This window comes from Hippoglossus hippoglossus, chromosome 11, assembly GCF_009819705.1.
Source record: "Hippoglossus hippoglossus isolate fHipHip1 chromosome 11, fHipHip1.pri, whole genome shotgun sequence".
Taxonomy (NCBI): Eukaryota; Metazoa; Chordata; class Actinopteri; order Pleuronectiformes; family Pleuronectidae; genus Hippoglossus; species Hippoglossus hippoglossus.
Window position 1 is genome coordinate 6,992,538 of NC_047161.1, and position 14,440 is coordinate 7,006,977.

The window sequence follows — 14,440 nt, forward strand, 5'->3', positions numbered from 1 at the left end:
TTTTTCTTAAGTTTACTCATCTATTCTATGCATCTGTTCACTGTCCCTGTGCGCGACCAATAAAGTTTATCTTCTAAATCAGTCACACCCTCTTTAAATAAGACTCTTTTGTTAGCAGCCTGATTTAAAAAAAAAAAGGAAATTCCTACTTAAGAGCTACATCTTATAAATTATACAACTACAATGGCTCTAGGTGTTCACCTCCACCAAGGCCCAGCAGTCCTCTTGTGAAATCACATTGAATTCACTAGATGCAGATTGCACAGATACTGATCTGCACCAAATTGCACACACTCATGAAGATCAGTTCTCTAAACATGTCTGTTGTTCTTCATCAAGATCCATAATTGATTCCCTGAGAAATCAGTGAAAATGTTGAGAAATCTCTCCACCTTTGGATGTTACAGTTTCCGTCCCCTGATCCGGATCCAGACCAATATTAAATGTGTTGTTCTCTGGGTCATGCCCCACCCCTCCTCCAGATTTCATGGAAATCAGTTTTAGTAGTAGTTTTATTTTATTCTTCACATGACAAGACTTTAAAAATGAAAAGCAATATTTTTCTTTTTACTTAAACTCACCTCTATCTTTTGCTGAACCACAGTGTGACCTGTAGTTGCAGGATGGTGGTAAATAGTAAAACAGAAGCTCAGTATTGTCAGTTACACATTAAGTTTGTTATAAAGTTTTATTAACCACCATAAGCTACTGGTCATATCAGACTAAAGATGGCGGACAGCAGTGAGTTCAACAACCAACCAATTACTGAGGAACATTTCATTTGAAAGAGGAACAACGTGTTAATTGTAAAAGTTTGATTGTCTCACTACTAGTCCATCGTTTTCTTTCATAATCATACACAGGTAACACCTCTTTGAACTGAAATATATAAATCTGATATTGTTTATTGTGTCGTGCATATACTTGCTCAGCCAACTGAAACAGAGCTGCAAAGAACTTTTGTCTCCTACAAGAATCAAGATTTCCCTCTAAACACAAATAAAGCTTTTTGTAATCTTCTAACCCAAAGAACTGATAAGAAATTACCTGTCATATTCCCTATATAATAGATCAAATATGATTCGTCTGCAGTAAAACAAAACAAGATGCTCAGTCTTTAATTTTTAAGACTATTTAAATGTAAGCAGATTTTGGAGGTGTTACTTGGAGAGTTGAGAGTGAGCAGCCCTGTGATTGGCCACTTTCAGGAACTTCAGGAACATAAGTTTGACGATGGAGTCGTGTCCTTTTCATGATTGTGGACGACATGAAATAAACTTTATCGATCACATGTGTCAGTGCAGCGGACAACAGAACAACACATGTAATGTTTTGAATAGATACTTAAAATAAATAAATCACAATACACACCGAGATACACAGTAACTATGTAGAATATTACTAGTAAAGTAATCACAAGACGAGGAGACAGGTGTAATACACGTGGTAATAAAAACTACCTTCCGGCCGCAGGGAGGGAAACCTGTGGGACGTAGGAACTGAAACTCGGCTCCGCTGCTGTTTCCGCCGGAGCCTCCCCAGCGTCACGGACGGCCGGAAGTGGGCGCAAATTTAAACAGCCGCCACAGCGACAATAAAGACGAACTTTGACTTTATGGCGTCAAATGAGCCCGAGTTCGACGAGGAGCTGAAGAGGAGGCGCACGGGAGAGTTGTTTCAGGTGAGAAACTCGCTCTGTTCCCCGCGGGGATTCTCCTGCGTCGCTCGCTCCTCTCGCCACCGCCGTCGATACTGACTAACACCTGGAAAACAACAGAGTCGTCGCACTTGTTTGGGGCCTCGTATCTGGTCAAATGTATCGTTTGTTCGGCCACAGGTGATAAAGGTGGAAGATTAAATTAATTATAAATGTATCGCGCGTGTGATTAAATGTAAATCCTGAGCGTATAAGGAGTAAATGGCGACGTTAACCGTGCACATGTTGTTGTTCGCCTCATGAGGATCGTCGCTCCCGCCGATTTTATACCAGTAAATAGACACAGCCGTGTTAAACCCAAAATGTAGATAATAATACAAAAAATGTGAAAATATTACTCGTTGTTTTTCAAATAATCATCTTTGTGTTAGTTTGCAGACTAGAACATCAGAGGATATAACATTTGTTCCCTCTTGTTTTGATTTAATTGAAGAGTAATAATATCCATTTTATATATTTAAAAAACGTGATTTTCACAAAGTTTAGTTCATCAGTAAAACACAAATCCTTCAACTCCTCAGATTTAAGTGATGTTCACATTTATAAATAAAGTTTGTGTAAATAAAGTTGTAATAATTGTGTCATAAGGCTCGTGAGCAATGCAAGTAGTGTTATTAGATTATTTGAGCTAATCAAAGGTAATCAATTTATATATTCAGAGAAGTGCTAGTAATTACCACTGAAGTGCTTTAACAATATTAGATGCAGACAGAATTTAAAATGCACACCAAAACATCTTAGGTATTATTTCACCATATCTGGATATAAATGTGTAGCTTTAAATTGTTGAGGTTTTAATCAGGTGTCACTTTATTTAAAGCTACGATCATATTTCAAATAAACTAGACTTTAGATACAAAATCATCTCAATAAAACAAGACGAGACATTTTTAGTCCCTAACTTTACTAAATTTAGATTTTATCACTTTAGATATAACCACATGTTTCTTTTTTTTAAACATCTGTATTTTTTGATGAATTGATCACACGACCCTAGTATTGAACTGTCCGTATTTTGGGATTTATCTAAGAATTGAGAGTTACACACAATGTAATGAATAAATGATTAACTGTCGATGTCAATGTTGAATTTGAAGGTGGAGTCAGAATTGGTCCAAGCTGCCGGCACCAGTATGGAAGAAGAAATAAAGATGGCAGAACAAGGAGACGGTGCAGGCGAAGAGGGGGAGTCCAGTGCAGACGTGGCCATCAACAGCAGTCCCATTAAAAGAAGAAGTGGGAGGCCACAAGGTTCAAAGAAGCTGAAGGTTTGTGATTTTCACAAAGTTTAGTTCATCAGTAAAACACAAATCCTTCAACTCCTCAGATTTAAGTGATGTTCACATTTATAAATAGAGTTTGTGTAAATAAAGTTGTAATAATTGTGTCATAAGGCTCATGAGCAATGCAAGTAGTGTTATTAGATTATTTGAGCTAATCAAAGGTAATCAATTTTATATATTCAGAGAAGTGTTAGTAATTACCACTGAAGTGCTTTAACAATATTAGATGCAGACAGAATTTAAAATGCACACCAAAACATCTTAGGTATTATTTCACCATATCTGGATATAAATGTGTAGCTTTAAATTGAGGTTTTAATCAGGTGTCACTTTATTTAAAGCTACGATCATATTTCAAATAAACAAGACTTTAGATACGAAATCATCTCAATAAAACAAGACGAGACATTTTTAGTCCCTAACTTTACTAAATTTAGTTTTTATCACTTTCGATATAAGCACATTTTTCCTTTTTTAAAACATCTGTATTTTTTGATGAATTGATCACACGACCCTAGTATTGAACTGTCCGTATTTTGGGATTTATCTAAGAATTGAGAGTTACACATAATGTAATGAATAAATGATTAACTGTTGATGTCAATGTTGGATTTGAAGGTGCAGTCAGAATTGGTCCAAGCTGCCGGCACCAGTATGGAAGAAGAAATAAAGATGGCAGAGACAGAACAAGGAGACGGTGCAGGCGAAGAGGGGGAGTCCAGTGCAGACATGGCCATCAACAGCAGTCCCATTAAAAGAAGAAGTGGGATGCCACAAGGTTCAAAGAAGCTGAAGGTTTGTGATTTTCACAAAGTTTAGTTCATCAGTAAAACACAAATCCTTCAACTCCTCAGATTTAAGTGATGTTCACATTTATAAATAGAGTTTGTGTAAATAAAGTTGTAATAATTGTGTCATAAAGCTCATGAGCAATGCAAGTAGTGTTATTAGATTATTTTAGCTAATCAATAATCAAAGGTAATTTTATATATTCAGAGAAGTGCTAGTAATTACCACTGAAGTGCTTTAACAATATTAGATGCAGACAAAATTTAAACTGCACACTAAAACATCTTAGGTATTATTTCACCATATCTGGATATAAATGTGTAGCTTTAAATTGAGGTTTTAATCAGGTGTCACTTTATTTAAAGCTACGATCATATTTCAAATAAACTAGACTTTAGATACGAAATCATCTCAATAAAACAAGACGAGACATTTTTAGTCCCTAACTTTACTAAATTTAGTTTTTATCACTTTAGATATAAGCACATTTTTCCTTTTTTAAAACATCTGTATTTTTTGATGAATTGATCACACGACCCTAGTATTGAACTGTCCGTATTTTGGGATTTATCTAAGAATTGAGTTACACATAATGTAATGAATAAATGATTAACTGTTGATGTCAATGTTGAATTTGAAGGTGCAGTCAGAATTGGTCCAAGCTGCCGGCACCACCATGGAAGAAGAAATAAAGATGGCAGAACAAGGAGACGGTGCAGGCGAAGAGGGGGAGTCCAGTGCAGACGTGGCCATCAACAGCAGTCCCATTAAAAGAAGAAGTGGGATGCCACAAGGTTCAAAGAAGCTGAAGGTTTGTGTAACGGACATCAAACTCATGGAGCTGGTGTCAGGCATTTCCAACGGTGGGTCCACGCAGCCCCAGAAAGGAAGAGGGAGTCCAAAACTCTCCATCACGACACACACAGAGGAGGAGGAGGAGGGATCAGGAGACAACCAGGCTCCTGATTCTGTGCCTGCTCACAGGGCTAAAGGGAGTCCTAAGGGCACGCCGCCCCAGAGAGGAAGAGGGCGTCCAAAACTCTCCATCACGACACACACGGAGGAGGAGGAGGAGGAGGAGGGATCAGGCGACGACCAGGCTCCTGATTCTGTGCCCGCTCACAGGGCTAAAGGGAGTCCTAAGGGCACACAGCCCCAGAGAGGAAGAGGGCGTCCAAAACTCTCCATCACGACACACACAGAGGAGGAGGAGGAGGAGGGATCAGGCGACGACCAGGCTCCTGATTCTGTGCCTGCTCACAGGGCTAAAGGGAGTCCTAAGGGCACGCCGCCCCAGAGAGGAAGAGGGCGTCCAAAACTCTCCATCACGACACACACGGAGGAGGAGGAGGAGGAGGAGGGATCAGGCGACGACCAGGCTCCTGATTCTGTGCCCGCTCACAGGGCTAAAGGGAGTCCTAAGGGCACGCCGCCCCAGAGAGGAAGAGGGCGTCCAAAACTCTCCATTACGACATACACAGAGGAGGAGGAGGGATCAGGCGACGACCAGGCTCCTGATTCTGTGCCTGCTCACAGGGCTAAAGGGAGTCCTAAGGGCACGCCGCCCCAGAGAGGAAGAGGGCGTCCAAAACTCTCCATCACGACACACACGGAGGAGGAGGAGGAGGAGGAGGAGGGATCAGGCGACGACCAGGCTCCTGATTCTGTGCCCGCTCACAGGGCTAAAGGGAGTCCTAAGGGCTCCAAGAAGAAGACCAGTAAAGGAGACGATACTCCTAAGAAAAGAGGGAGACCGAAAAAGTATCTCAGCAATAACACCACTGCGGCTGAACAATTACCGAATGGTGGCTCTGAGCCGCCAAAAATGAAAAGGGGGCGTCCAAAAGGATCTGTGAAGCGTGTCCCTTCACCCGAAGTCAGTTCTGTAAAAAGGAAAAGAGGCCGACCAAAGGGCTCTCCTAATAAGAAGCCCAGACTGCAGACAGAGGTGAGCAGTGAGGAGGATGAGGAGGATGAGGAGGAGGAGGAGGAGGTGGATACTGACGGAAGCGTAAGCTCACCCACAGAAAGGGTGGGAGGTCAGCTCAGGTCGACGCGGTCAAATGGCATCTCGGACACGCCTCAGAGACGGAGGGGAAGGCCACGAAAAAGTCAAGCCACAGACGGCTCCCAGGAGGTTACAAGAGGTCGGCCCAAAGGCTCTTTGAAGAAGAAAAGTCCTGCTTTTAAGGTGCAAGAGACAACAAGCCGGTCCAAGAGAGTACACTTCAGATCCCTACGACTCACATCATCACCACCACCCAAGAGGGGAAGGCCGAGGAAGAACCCCCTGCCGACAACTGAGGAGCGGAACAAACCAAGAGTATGGAAACAGCTCGGACGGCCGAGGAAGTACCCGCGTCCTGATCCTCCAGAGGGCGATCCAACAGGCCCTCGCAGAGGCCCCGGTCGGCCTCGCAAGACCGAGTCTAAGAAAGGCGCTCACCTGCGCAAGCGTTTACCCTTCACATCCTCACCGAGCAACTCCGACGATGGATCCCCGAGAAAAAGCAGACAAGCTTTAAGTCCTGCAAAAAATGAAGCTGTCGTACCGCGGAAAAGGGGACGTCCGAAAAGTTCAGCCAACGCAAATAAAGCCAGTGTGGAAACGGAGCTGGACAGAGCGTCGCCAGCCGGTGATTCAACTGCTGTTGAGGAGGAACCTGAAGCAGAACCAGCAGAGGAGGAGGAGGAGGAGCAGGAGCACGACGTGCAGACGACGTCCACCGAGCACGTGGGCGATACTGAAGAGATGCTCATCGAACAAAACGCAAACTTTGAAGTCAGTGACCAGGCTTGATGAACTGACCAAAAAGTTGCTGTAGTAGTTGTTGTGGTTTTAAAACATAGAAACCATCTTTGTCAATGAAAACATGTTTTTAACATTTTCTGGGTCGGGTAGAATAGCAGGATCAGCAGCTCCTTTGTTTTCCTGACTAACTTGTTCATTTTGTTTTAATGTGCTAGATTAATTTTTAAAAATTAGATTCCTTTATTTCTGTCATCTGAGTAAGCAGTAATAAAAACCTTTTACTAGAACTGGCATGTAAAGTATTATTATAGACTGTTCCAGTTTTCATTTAGCTGTCAGGTGTATTGTTCGTCAGTGACAGTAAATGTTGGAGAGATGAGAGCAAGAAAAACAAACAGCCGAAGTGGCGTCGTCACATCCCGACTGAAGCCTCTGTTCCTCGAGCTTCTGTAACTTTCTTTTAGTTAACTTTTAGGTCAAATCTAATTCCTGTTCCTGGATCACAGCTGACAGGAAAATATAGAGTCTTTGTACAATATTTGCCACTGATATCCAAACACATGCCTCCTTGTTTGAATCAATGATAATAAAGTGAAATTTAACATGAAATGAATATCAAACGTTTCTCTTCAGCTCTTATAAGCTACTTTCACACATACACTGAAGTCCGGATATTTTTCCTGAAAATGTCTGTAGCAAATATTTCAAGAAAAGTTTTTATCAAGTTTATTTCCTGTGGCTCATCAGTTCCATGTTGAGGGCGCCTTGATCAGCAACGAGATTAGGTTCATACAAACACCCACTGGGTTTTGGGTCATTTGCATTATTCCAAATGGTGGCGGTATCTTTGACGGAGTTGGAACAGGATCTGGAAGTCGCAGCTTCACTTCGGCTCGATTGAGCGTCTGTTGGGAGAGTTTGTGAAGAGAGAATATGTCGAAATGTTGTCTCTCTTTCTTTTTCTTCTCTAAATGTCATTTCTCACTTGATCTTGTCAACACATTTGTTTGGCCTTAATTGTTGAAGCTTTGAATGTATCACCTGTTTCTTTTGTTTTAATTTGGATCAGTGAGTAGTGGTGCACAGTTAATGTCGTTTCGTTGAATGCATTCCTGGACCGGACATTTCACCTTCCTGCCACTCTGTAGATTTCCTCCTTCCACTTGAAGCGTTTCACTTTTCAATAATCTGTTTTCCATCCTGTTCGCTTGTAGCTGTGAAACTTTTTCTTCTTGTTTTTTCAAATGCCTTGGGTTTGTCATGAGACATATTTGGATTTTGTGTGTTTTGAACAAGAATCCAATAATTTGTGAGAACATGGTCTTGAAATAAAATGTTGATCTGTTTTATTTTTCCACAGTGTGTCGTTTTATTCTTGTTGTTTTTTTGTTCGTTAACTCCACCCAGTTGATTATAATGCTGATTATAATGCTGGGGGGGTGGCAGCTCCACCCTCACCAGCCTGATGACGTGACTCATGCACAAGAACTTGAGTGAAGCCAAATCAAAGATTGTGTCTGCCGTGACAGATGAATCACTACGCCTTCAAAAAACCACCGGTGAAAGTAAAGAGGGTGAAGTGAAAAAAATACAATCAGCAACATTGTTTTTGTTCAAAATTATTGAACAGGGAGTTTTAAAATTATTTGTGAAATATCTATCGGCTTAAACCAAAGGAGAAATACAAAATATTAACATAAATATTAAAAACTAGGATTAATGTAATTGACAGGATTATAGTTTAGTGTTTCGTACTTGACTGTTTGTAAGACACATTATTTTACTGCAGGGTGACTACAGTTCTGTCATGGTATGTATATTCCTGTTTAACAATTAATCCTAGTCCAAAGTAAAGGTCCACACAGAATGTGGGAGTGCAGCTTTCACAGATAAACAAAGTAGAACAGCAGTTGGAGCATTAATAATATATATATATATATATATATATATATATATATGTAGCACAAGGATAAAGTGTTTATGGAAAAAGATTATAGAGACCGAGTGACGTCACAGGTGGGTCTTTGGCTTGTGGCTTTTGGTGAGTGGAAAGTGTGTCGGAGTGATACCTCCTCGCCGTGTCCCCCCTCTGTGTTTGAGCAGTGAAACACCTGGTCACACCTGCCAGGTAACTTCTGTCTTCACCTCAGAAACAAACAGAAACTCAACTTCTCTCTCCGTCTCATGTCCGGATCGATTCACTCCTTAAAACCACAGGTAGGTCGAACTTTCACTTTTCTCTGTGAGCGTGCGGATCACATCATTTCACTCAGACTCCAAACAGCAGGTTTTCAGCTCCCGACCCGAGCCCACACGCCTGAGAGCCGCGCGTCGGGCCCGAGCTTCGAACTGATCCCGACAGTCTGGATCATAAACACAGCTCCGTGTGTTCAGACTGTGGATTGAGTTCAGATCCAGTCTGTGACCAGCTCAGTGTCTCTCTCTCGAGCTGCTCTCAGTGAAGAGTCTCCGGGTTTCTGTTAAACACCATGTGACACATTTAAACCAGAAAAAAAAACAAGGAAACTGAAAAATATATCTGACTCAGATGAGGAAATCGATTTCCCTGCAGATAAATGAACCAGGTTACAACCCTGAGTTAAAACAAGTTTACTCTAACACTGGGTCCATTTACCCCCACAACATGTTTACTGTCACATATATAGACTCATAAAGATTTACATTGAAAACATGTAAAAAAAACCACTTCATTATATGAGTGTGTATAAAAAGATTTACATTTATACCATGCTGAAAATTATATTTGTATGAGTATATTACAAATACAAAGACTTGTATGTGTGTATATATACATTTATATTTATACCATGTAGAAAATACTACTTGTATGAGTATACTAATATGAGTATATTATGAATATAAAGACTCGTGTATATACCAAAGTTTTGATTCAAAGCATCCACTTCATTATTTGAGTGACAGATTCAAAACATGTATGTATAGCTTTTGATTTAAAAAGTATAAAAAACCTACTTCATTAAAAGAATGTCTTGCTAATATAGACTTGTGTTTATACACAAACGTTTTAATACAAAGCGTAAAAACATCTACTTCATTATAAGAGTGTGTTACAAATATAGATCTGGATGTTTAAAAACCGACTTCTTGATGAGACTTTTCTGTGAATATATAACGATTTCAATGTTAAAACAAAGTTCAGAGAGAGTCATGTGTTGCAGGAATGCAGCCATGTTGATTTCGCCATTCCTCATATAGCTGAATTGTATCAGTGTTTTCTGTTAATAAATGTCCAGTTAGAATAACCTGAGAGATAAGTAACAGGTGGGAAGGGTTCGTCACGTCTCTGTCCTGCTGTGTGTGAACGTATAAACTTATACGTACAGTTAAGGTCACATTTATATTTATATAGTTTATTTATAGCAAACTTTATATGGAATTTCCTTGTTTTTTCTGCTCAAACAGAACTGATGATGCACTAACCTTTAACTTACTCCACACACCCTCTGCTGGTGTGTGTGTGTGTGTGTGTGTGTGTGTGTGTGTGTGTGTGTGTGTGTGTGTGTGTGTGTGTGTGTGTGTGTGTGTGTGTGTGTGCGCGGCCAGGATCACACACACAGAGCAACACACCCATGATAAACACTGAACTTTGATTTATAGTTTTTTTTAAGGCAGAGCAGGATGTTGTTTGTAACTTTGTCCTAATTTCATCTCCTCACAGGGAAATCAACAAATATGACTCTCAGCAGCTGGGAGAAGTTCTGCTAAGAGTCCAGACTCTTCACAGAGCGACGGAGATCCACTGAAAAACAGGATTTAAAAAGTTTAACGAGAATGTCCGGCCTCGGTGGTTTGATCTCAGAATCAATAGTGCATGTGGCATTTTCACCTGATGGTTCAACTGCGGAGCCACAAGTAGACGGAGGTGTACATCCACCATGGGAGGAGAGAAAGAAGAAGACAGATGAAGAGGAGGAAGAAGAAGATGAGGTGTTAAAGAAGGGGGAAGATCATGGAGACGAGGAGGAGGAGGAGGCGATCAGCTCTGCTCTTCTGGAGCCGAGCACGTTGCCGTGGCCTGGGGACAAAGACAAGAGGCCTCAGACGGACACCAGCGATGGAGCGTGGTCAGAGAGAGGAGGGTCAAAGCCTGAAGAGAGGGACACTGGGATCAGCGCAGGAAGTCTGAACCTGTCGGAGAAGCAGAGCGAGGCCAAGAGCGACAGGAAGGGCAAAGCCAAGTGGAGGGAGAGCATGCCCGAGGGAGACAGGTGGAGGGACGACGAGGATGAGCCGCAGCGGGACGGGGACGGCTCTCAGGCAGACGATGAGTATGAGGAGGAGGAGGCAGGAGGAGGAGGAGAGTCACACTGGATGTCAGAGAAACCTGCTCTGGGCTTCACTCCACAAGTCACCATCGTGCATCCGTCCGGCAAAAGTCCTCCAGAGGAGAGTCGGCTCTTCATAGAGAAGGACGCCGAGCAGCAGGTGGACCCTGACGGGGCCGCACAGCTCGACCCAGAGTGGACGGAGCAGGACGACAAGTACTGTGAGTGGAGGACACACACTGAGCCTGTGTGTGTGTGTGTGTGTGCAGATTGATGTACATCCGTTATTGTAAAAATACAATTTAATACATTTTCACAGGAAAACCATTAGGGGCAATAAGGTGTAAAATCGTACATTAAATACTGAATCCTGTTCATCGGTGGAATAGATATTAGAAAAAATGTCGTATCCAACAATAATTAATAAAAAAAACCCTGCTTCATCAGCATAGAATGAGAAAAAATGAAAAAAAAGGCTTGACCAATAAAAACAATCATTTATTTCAGATTTATTGATGTTTAAAATTGACATTTACACATTATGACAGTTTCCCAACACACGAATGCAAAAGACCACAATCAGATCAAAGTAACGTTTCTACAGACTTTTCAAGACCTGCAAGAACCAGATGTTCTCGAGAGCAAACCCAGTGAATGAAAAATTAAAAGGACACATTTATCAAACTTCTTACTGCTGCTGACAGTGAAGAGCAGAGATGATGCAGCTGGGGAAAAAATCCTCATTTCATTTCAATTACTTTTGTGACATTTTAAATCTTTGTTAGTGAGACAATAGAGCGACGGCAGGAAACGAGAGGACGAGAGATGGCGAGCGACAGAATTCTCCCCGATCGTCCAATTTCTTAATCCCTCTAATCCTGCTTTTCTAACCGTCGAGAGATTTTCCTTTTCCAAACATCCTCTTCCAACACCTCTCAAATAGAATTAGGGCCAGATTAAATCAGATTATCATTAAGTGAGATGCTCTTTGTGAAGGATCCTAAATTAACCCAAATCCTTTTTTTCTTTTTGAAAAGAACAGAGAACACGTCATATCTGCGATTTTTTTTAATTTGAGGAACACCAGAGCTCACTGTGCTGTGGATTTTAGGTAATTTATTATTTAAATCATAATTTATTTAAGTGTTTTTAATCAGGAGAGTTTTTACTTAAATTTTTTAACATTTAACATGTCGCATGTAAACAGGTGAAATGTTTCCCGCAGCACATTTTCACTCTGATCTTTTCTGCTTGATCACACACAAGAAATGTCTGGAGATGAATTATGTAACGTGTTTGTAAAATGTGTGTGTTCCCTCCGCAGATCTGTGTGAGCGCGTGTGCAGTGTCAAGTTGTTGCTGGTTCTGTCGACGGTGGCCGCGGCGCTCCTCTTCCCTCTCCTGGTGTGGGGGGGCTTCGAACTCCTCCCCTTCGAGCCGCCGCTGCTGGGGAGCGCCCCCCTCAGGGTGGTGTACACGCTGCGCTGCTCCTTCTTCGCCATCATCCCCATCCTGCTCGGTACGACCCCAGCATGTGTCGCGAGTTTATTCATAGGAAATCAATGTAATTTAACAAAATTGAAGCGAAATCTTCTTGGATATGAACGCTGCCATCTTGTGCTGGTGATGTCACGTGGGGCCAGAGTCTGCGCAGTAGTGATCCCAGTGCGGAGCTGTCATACACGCTGTCGACCAATCGCGACACAGTCTCAGTCCTGTTTTTATAACATCAAATAACTAATTATTAACAAATTAATTCACTTACCGTAAAAATGTACAAACACAAAAAAAAGACAGATAGTCTTTAGAACATTTTAATTTTTCTTCATGTACTTTGAATTATTGATTCGGCCCATATCCTATCCACTAACTTGGAAGAGGCAGGGTTTATGACAGCCACAAGGGGGCGATCCAGATGTTTTGGCTTCACTTTCCTGAAGCCCGTCATGTCGTCCATCTTTATTTACAGTCATGAGGTTTATTGTGCATTGAAGCAAACATAAGATGATGTAACTGAACGCTGTCGGCGGTGGAGCTGACGATGGCCCCTTGTGTCCCTGCAGGCGTGCTGGTGCAGGGCGTCGCCCGCCTGCGTCACAGTGAGATGAAGCCGCTCTTCCAGAGCAAACTGCTGAACAGGGAGGTCGCGGTGCACTGGCACTACGTCAACGAATCACTGGCCCTCTTCCTCTTCTACTTCCTGCAGCTGGCCGTCATGGCGAGCTACATCAGCCAGGAGCTGGTCAAACTGGTGCCGCTGCTCACCATCATGTTTGTTTTTGGCAGGTACGAATGTTTAGGGTCCAAATCCGGGAGGAATGAGGGGGTCGATGTTTTCTGGTGAACGTGAAACACTCATCTGCTTCTTTTCTTTCTTTCCCAGACTCATCTACTGGATCTGCCTCTCGCTGGGCAGCAGCTTCCGGGGCCTCGGCTTCGGCTTCTCCTTCTTCCCCATCCTGGTCATGCTGGGCGTCAACCTCTACTACGTCTGCTCGTCAGTCGGACAGGAGTCGGTGTTCGACGTAGAGCCGCCCACCACAGCTCCTCCTCCCAGGCAGCGCTGGTGGGGTTGAAAGACGACATCCGAGAGGTGACGAGGACAAACGGCTGCAAACACTTTACGACAGAACCCAAAAACCTGACTTGTTCTTTGAGCATCTTTCCAAAGTTATAATCCTTTAAGATTGTGGTTACTGGAAACACTGGGCGGAAACTCAACAGAAGAAGAACCAATACTATTAGTTTACAGAGCAGCTAAACAAACATGCTTTAATAAAGTCAGTGAATATTAACTATTAAGGATTATAACTTGTATTATTTGATTACTTTGTGAACATAGAAATGCTCAAAGATCTGAATCAGGTTGGGAGTTAAAGCGAAGCTCAGGTTGTTCTGTATGAATATGAAAATGCAGAAACGCAATAATATTCACAGCGACAAAAATTCTTCTGTTAATGCGACTTAAAACTCTAGAGATGTGTGAAGGAGCCTCTTCCTCCTCCTCTTCTTCACAATGTTATTATTTTTGTACCACTTATCTTCTGTCACAAACCTTTACACTGTCAGTAACGTCTTCTCCCGTTGAGCCGCTGATGATCCAGTTCTGAGGCTGAATCGTTTCAGTGGGATAAACCCAGAGTTTGGATGTGATGCAGAAAAACAGGAAAAATAAACACGTTTAAAAACTCCATCAAATGATCTGGATATGAAAAGTAAATATTTCAGGGATTTGATATTTGCATTGTTTTATGAATCCTGTTTTTTTATTTTGTTGTCGCAGAACTGGTACTCGCGACATCTTTATACTTTATATTTATAACGAAACACGTCTTTGTTTTATTGATCAGATGCTTTAGTGACATAAGTTGCTGAGTTGTTTTTTCGTTAGTCTCGCTTATTTCTGTTGAAGGATCTTTCTCATTGTAAGAATAACTGTGTATTTAAAGTAAATATCTGCAATAAGTACCTTGAATGAGTCAAATAAAGCTTAGTTTCCAGATCTGGCGATCAATATTTGATGATTCAGATCCTACTGACGTGTGATCATTCCCTCAGACATGGGAAATGTAGTGAATCATTATATTTGAGT

At 41.8% G+C, this 14,440-nt stretch overlaps 2 protein-coding genes across 3 annotated transcripts; both read left to right on the forward strand.

Moving 5' to 3' along the window:
* Positions 1-1,513: 1,513 nt before the first annotated feature.
* LOC117770668 (serine/arginine repetitive matrix protein 1-like) lies at positions 1,514-7,588 on the forward strand. The gene is made up of 11 exons (XM_034600320.1): positions 1,514-1,681; positions 2,815-2,985; positions 3,619-3,729; positions 4,547-4,750; positions 4,792-4,891; positions 4,933-5,029; positions 5,071-5,151; positions 5,269-5,352; positions 5,501-5,616; positions 5,667-5,937; positions 6,028-7,588. The coding sequence occupies exons 1-11, from the start codon at positions 1,616-1,618 to the stop codon at positions 6,587-6,589; spliced, it is 1,863 nt and encodes a 620-aa protein (XP_034456211.1). The 5' UTR covers positions 1,514-1,615; the 3' UTR covers positions 6,590-7,588.
* Positions 7,589-8,617: 1,029 nt separating this feature from the next.
* Positions 8,618-14,348, forward strand: LOC117770572 (transmembrane protein 79-like). Of its 2 annotated transcripts, XM_034600156.1 has the most exons (6): positions 8,618-8,758; positions 10,242-11,069; positions 12,173-12,367; positions 12,912-13,134; positions 13,232-13,442; positions 13,473-14,348. In XM_034600156.1, the coding sequence occupies exons 2-5, from the start codon at positions 10,355-10,357 to the stop codon at positions 13,422-13,424; spliced, it is 1,326 nt and encodes a 441-aa protein (XP_034456047.1). In that variant the 5' UTR covers positions 8,618-8,758; positions 10,242-10,354; the 3' UTR covers positions 13,425-13,442; positions 13,473-14,348. The 2 variants fall into 2 exon arrangements, with proteins under 2 accessions (XP_034456047.1, XP_034456046.1); XM_034600155.1 differs by having other exon boundaries at positions 13,232-14,348.
* The last annotated feature ends 92 nt before the right edge of the window (positions 14,349-14,440 follow it).